At 36.7% G+C, this 6731-nt stretch overlaps 1 protein-coding gene across 1 annotated transcript; it reads right to left on the minus strand.

The window, feature by feature from the left end:
- Positions 1 to 2048: 2048 nt before the first annotated feature.
- LOC147494248 (protein FAR1-RELATED SEQUENCE 5-like) lies at positions 2049 to 3098 on the minus strand. Its single transcript, XM_086568079.1, has one exon. It carries the CDS (start codon positions 3096 to 3098, stop codon positions 2049 to 2051), a length of 1050 nt encoding a protein of 349 aa, XP_086424205.1.
- Positions 3099 to 6731: the final 3633 nt, after the last annotated feature.

Raw genomic sequence — 6731 nt, forward strand, 5'->3', positions numbered from 1 at the left:
TAGATACCGCTACAAAATAATTTAGAAGCCAATCTTGAAATCTTCACCATTGTGCGATATTACAAAAAGAGATGCTTACAAAAATCTTGTTAGAAGATTAGCAACAACTGCTCTAAAGCTTAGCAGCATTGTACTCCTCTTTCCTAACTTCAACCATCCGTAATACGGAAAAAGACTCTCCCGTCGTCACTATAAAACTTTCCAACATTGAATTTCTCTGAAACCTTCCTCCCAAGCTCATCCACGGGAAACGCTATAAGTTCAACAGGAGCAAAATAGTCACTCTAATGGTACAATCTAAGTTTAGTTTACTCCCTACTAGAAAAATTACGTCGGTAAAAATTGTCATACCTTCCAAATCAGGACACCAACACTTTGTGTGCTCCGTAGATCGACACTTGCTACATTGCTTGGTCTTTCGAGATCCTCCTGCTTCATTACCAACTTCCACTACGCCCACCAAACAAGCAACATTACTTTGAACGCCATGAAAATAACAAACAAGAAACATTTTCTTGCGTTTATAAAAAAGAAGATAACGCAAAAATTATCACTTACATCCAAGATCTCTATTTAACCCGGCCATCATCCTCACTCACATCGGCAACTCCCTGCAAAGACGCCGACATAGTTAAGGCTTTAGCACTTGACCTGTAAACGAAGCACCACAAGAAAGATATTGACGAATACAAATCAGAATCAACAAACTTTTGTAACTATTTAATGTTAACAGACAAGTGAAATATGACAATGGTATAAGAAACTTACCCCCATCGTTTGGATGCAAAAGTGGACATGTGGGCCTTGTGTGCCCGACGATACCACAGTGGCCACACTTCTTTTTTCTTGTCTCATTCTGACCTTTCAATCTACTACGTTTATGTGGCCTACCCTTCGATTTTACGTGTGGTGGATCATTAACAAATGGACGATGGGCGGTTTTAGGTGGGGTGAAAGGCATCTCTACCTCGGCGGTGCGTTTAGAAGACGGAATGCCATCCATTGTACCACTTTCTGGTGGAATATAAGGCATTTCAAAGGGAACTTGTGGACTGCCTTCAGAAGCTCTAGAAAAAGATGATAACATGGATTTAAAAACTTCACTATTTTTGGCTGTTTGAGAGGCCCACAAACATATCTTCTTGCATTTCCCTAAGCTCACCGTGACGAATAATGGAAGCAGCCTGCGAAGAAAAACTTGGATCGTTATTTGGAATGACAGATTTAGCAACTCGTGTCCATCTCCTTAAAAAACAGCTCTGGGGTATTTCACGAAGGTCCTCCTATTTGTAAACTGAAATGATATGTCTACATGGAAATCCAAACGACTGAAATAGCCCACATGAACATCTAGCATCCTGCTCTAAAAGGTTGTATTCCACACTCGTCTTTTTTTGCCTGTTCAGATGACGGCTGATGGTGTATACACGAATATTGTCACCCACATCACGTTTATCTTCTACAGTGTACATCGATTCCTCCTCAGAATCGCTTCATAAAAGCAAGAAAAGCAGCTTCGAGTATAGATGGATTCTGGCCGCTTTGCATATTCAATCAAGTGGCTACCAATGAAAGGCTTCGCGTTGCGATCCTTACCTCTTCTTCGTGCTCTCGGTGACGGATATTTGCAACTGCCAATTCCATTTTCCCAAATAGCTCAAACGATGCATCCCGGGCTTAACATGATGTCTTATAACAGAGTTAATAGACTCGCAACGTTGGTTGCTTCTGCAACCGCCAAAGAACTCACCATGAAGATACGATTCTGCCCACCTCGCCCGTTTCTTCTGTACCTTCATCACCCATGTGTTATGACTAACTTCGTATTTTTCCACTAGCTGTCTCCACCTTTCTTCGAACTCTCCCCGAGAACATTTCATAAACATAATAGAGTTGAACTCTGTTGCAAATCCAGGGATTTTGACATTGGTGATGCAATTTTTCAATACGTGCCAAGAGCACAGCCGGTGTTTCGAATCTGGAAGAATATATTTCAAAGCTTTACTTAATCGGCTGCGCGTCACCATCGAATGACTGATTTAGGGTGTTCACCACACATTCGCGTCAATAAATGATTTCAATACCCACTTATAAGTGTCGTCGCACTCACTTATGATCAGAGCAAAACCAAAAACTATAGTCTGTAGGTGGTTGTTGATTCCAGCAAACACAACGATCGGCATCTGGTACTGATTGCTCCTGTACGTTGAATCAAACCACAACACATCACCAAAGCTACAGTAATTCAGGCGGGAGGTGGAATCTGCCCAAAACAGCCCAGCCAACTGCCCACTCGCATTTAACTCATAGTTGTAATGAAATAAAGGATCTAACTTCACCTTGTCCTCTAAGTTGGCAAGAAGTGTGTTGGTGTCGCCATCAATACAGTGACTTCTCCTCTCTTTTCCCATTTTGTTATACAAGTCTTTTTTTGTAAAACCAACATTAAGGAAACCTCCAGCTATATGTGCATAGTGACCCATCACTTGGCATTTACGAACACCGACATCATTTAGGCACGTAGCAAATTCCAACGCTTCTCGACTCACATTTCTATGTGACCGAAGAAACATTGAACTCGGATACCGTACAAGTGGATGTGTGTGTTCCCCAATAAACTCTTTCACAGTCCAAAACTTTGCTTCAGAATAAAAAATAACAACAATGCAGGCTTTACAATTGAACCTAGTGGCCTGTCTGGGTGTTCTTTTGGGTGTCATCGATTGGAGTTTATCTGCATGTCGTTGACCTTGGGATGAACACACAAATCTCCGCTTAATAGCAACTCCATTTGGATGAATTCTATAAACATCCTTACGAACACTGAAGCCAACTGATTTGGCATACTCATTATAAATAGTGTAGGCCTCGTCCGAGGTCTTGAACTGCATAGATAAAAATGTTGCTTTGTCTTCTATATAATCCCTATATGTATCAGACTCTTCAGCATCGCTATCACTACTGTCAATATTTTCATTCTCCATCAGGGAAACAGTTGATTCCACATCCAGAGAATCACTTTCATCATACCCAAAACTTTCGAAACGTAGACTTCTAAGAAACTCTTTGTCATCATCGAGCCTTATTCGATTCGTCATAGGAGCGCCTACCAAAATAAAGAAAACTTTTTTTTAGTACAAACGACCTAAATATGAAAAATTCTAATGTACCTTAAAGAGAAGAGGAAAGATTAAATCGACTTCAGTGATTGGATGATAAACTAACCTCAATGTTCGAACGTATTCAAGCCGTGTAGTGTTGTTGGTTGCTGTCACTCTTTTTTGCTCTACTTCCTTACTGTAAACTTTAGAGAGTGAAATAAGTAAATGATTGACCATGAATTTAAGAAGAGGTGAAAGGGGTGAGAAGATTTGGGCGCGCAATCTAATTGAGAAGAATAGAAAATACGATAAATTGGGGATGAATGAAAATATGTGAAATGCCAACGCTACCCTTAGGTGGGCACTTCGGCTACCGGTTACGGGTTGGAAAATATGTGGTCAGGAATTGTGCGTAGCCATACATCACGCGCACTGAAGACATGCTCTTATTTAAAACCTTACGCTCCTTTTGCTCACAAGTTCGTTATAGACTTTTTTACGGGATCGGGGACACTAGAAGGTTCGAGTTGTTCTATGGACCATATAAATATTATTTCGACGACTTATTTACATCCAAAATCTAAAAGTAAATTTGCATATTAAAAAACTAATGGCTGATTTTTGGTAGAAAAAATCTTATTATTATGGATAGAATTCTATGAAAACTCATTTCAATTGGATATGTCTGGCTATATTAAAAAGAATATTAAAATTGTTCAAATGTCTTAATATTTTATGGAGATGATCTCTATTAGATGGAGAACATATTCTTAAAAAATCAGCCTTTAGTTCATTGTGTAAGTTGTGGATGTCAAAATAAAGTGTCAAAATAAGATGTCGAGGTAGCTCGGCATACGAGCAGGTTTCGTTTACTATACTTTTTTATACCATGGTTTATACCACACCCCCTTACAAGATGGGTTAAATGCTAATAATTTGTGGATATGATATACTAATCATATATAACATCTCCATGAAAATTTATCTCATTTGGAAATCTCTAACATAGTTAAAAATCGTTGTCAACTTTGAATTTTTTTAACGGCTCTAAATTTTTTATTTTGCAATTATCTTTTGACATAGTTAAACATTATCAAATGAGTTGAAATTTTATAGATGTGATCTTCATGGTTAGTTGAACACATCCACAAAAAACTAGATTATAATTCACGTTATAGATAAAGTTGTGGGGCATGATATAAACTATGGTATAAAAAGTGCAGTAAACATAACCTGCTCCATAAAGATCTCCCCAGCATATAGGGGAGGGATAGAGGCACATCCTTATGCGCACATTATAACCACATTTTTCACATACAAATGAATTAAGGATAGGTTTTATGTGGAGATGATCTCCCCACCATAAAAATTGTTCTAAAAAAAAATTATAATATTTGGATATGTCTAACCATGTAAAAATTAGTGTTCATTTTTTAGCTTTTCATCTAACGATCCAAAATTTTTGTGAGCATGTTCTAAGGTTAAGGTTAGATTTCTTTGAATGAGCTGAATTTTTGTGAGCATGTTTATCATGGTGGGGAAATTATATCTACAAAAATTTAGCATTTAATTCAACTTTTAAGTCCACAATTTTGCTTGGATTAATTTACAATGTGACTAGGATGAGCGAGGGAAAACCCTTTGTAAGATTATATTTCGATATTTTGGTGTTTAGATCTGAACCATTCGTTTGTTTGAGATCTGAAAACGTGATCCAACAGCACAAAAAGCTATAAGATGGTTGTATGTATTTTGGCTGTCAACCTATCTGGCCTGTATATATACAGTCCCGATCTTAGAAGTACATACTTACTAAGTATATAAATAAAATATCACCTAGAAAATAAATTCAACTCTAATTTTTTGTAGGTATTACCTACACACCGTAAATATCATCTCTACAAAATTTGAGCTCATTTGGAAACCTCTAACCTAGCTAAAAATTGTTGTCATATTTAAAAAGAAATCCAACAGTCCAAAAATGTTTAGTTTTTGCAATCATCTTTTGCTTAGGTTAGAGGTTTCCAAATGATATGAAATTTTGTGGCGATGATCTTTATGGTGAGTATGTCATATCTTCAAAATATTAGAGTTGAATTCATTTTCTAGGTGAAGTTTTACTTGCGTACTTATTTTAACTTAAAATAACTATGTACTTCTAAGATTTGGACTATAATATAAAACCACCCAAAACTGTAATATAAAACCTCATAGAGACATAGCATTTTGGTTAACTATGTGTTTAATAATCATGAAATAATTATATTTTCGTGGTTTTACAAGTTTTCGCAGTTAACGTAAATATTATGACAAAGTCAGTACTTAAGCACGAAATAGTGTGTATACATGAAGTATTATGATTTAACCTATGTGAAGCTCAACGAAGTTTGACTAAATCCTAGGAACTCAAACAAGACATTTCCAAGTTATAACAGGATTAACGTGCAGAAAAACATCAAACTTCTGACGCTCATAACTTCTGAACCTAGACTCCAAAATCGGCAAGTGAACCATCAGAACTATCAGTGCGGCGAACTCTATGTAGATACGGGACTAGGGCTGTCAATGGGTTCGATAACCCGATAACCGATCCGAACCAAACCGATAAAAAACGGTTTGGGTTTTGATAATTTAGTTTGCCCTTTATCGACCCGAAACTAAACCAAACTGATAAGATATTGGTTTGGTTTGGGTTTGCCCTCCACCGAACCGATATGAACCCAAACCGATAAGATAGCATTTTAGTAATATTTATGATTAATTTTGTATATGTTTATCAATTGTGTGGTTAAAATTAATTAATTTAATTTAAAATTTAATTGATTTTATAGTTTTCAGTTTGGGTCGGGTCGAGTTCGATTTGCAATATATCTTATCGGTTCGGTTTGGTTTCGGATTAAACATAATATTATCGGTTTGATTTGGTTTCGGGTTCCCAATTTTCTTATCGGCTAGGGTTCAGATTTTCTAAAACCCGACCCAAACCGATCCATTGACAGCCCTAGACGTACGTTGTAAAAAGTCAACTCTCAGACCTACCACTAGTCAAATCACGTAGGACCCATTATGTGGGCCCACAAAATTTGGTTCTCCATTATTGATCAAGTCAATCTCTCATAATATGTGCCCAAGTCAAGCTCTTAAGTCAAGCTTGATAATTGATTATTGAAGACATTTGTACACTTCATTTAATTTTATTTTTTGTCTTGATTAAGCAAATAGATAAGATGGAAATAATTAGGGAGGATGGAAAATAAATGATGAGGGTTGATTCACGTGGTTGTAAATGAAGCACTCTCTTGATATGCTTAAGAGTGTGGGGAGTCTTGAGGGGGGCTTTGCACTTTACTCCATAGTTTAGTTTTTTTTTATAGTTTAGTGTGGGGAGTCAAGTTTTTCTAGTTTCCTAGTTTTTCTTGTAATAAAAAATCTTTGTAATAGCTTTCAACTCTCAAATGCTTCATAAAATCTTTGTAATAGTTTACTCCATAAAATCTTTTTCTTCTTGTAAAATTAGGAATTCTTTCTTTCTTTCTCTCCTTCTCCTTCTCCTTCTCTTTCTCCTTCTGTTTTGTCTTTGTTGTAATTTTGTTTAGACCTTGATTCTTATGATCATGAGCTGAACCCTCC

Source organism: Coptis chinensis, chromosome 6 (genome assembly GCF_015680905.1).
Source record: "Coptis chinensis isolate HL-2020 chromosome 6, ASM1568090v1, whole genome shotgun sequence".
NCBI classification, from domain to species: Eukaryota; Viridiplantae; Streptophyta; class Magnoliopsida; order Ranunculales; family Ranunculaceae; genus Coptis; species Coptis chinensis.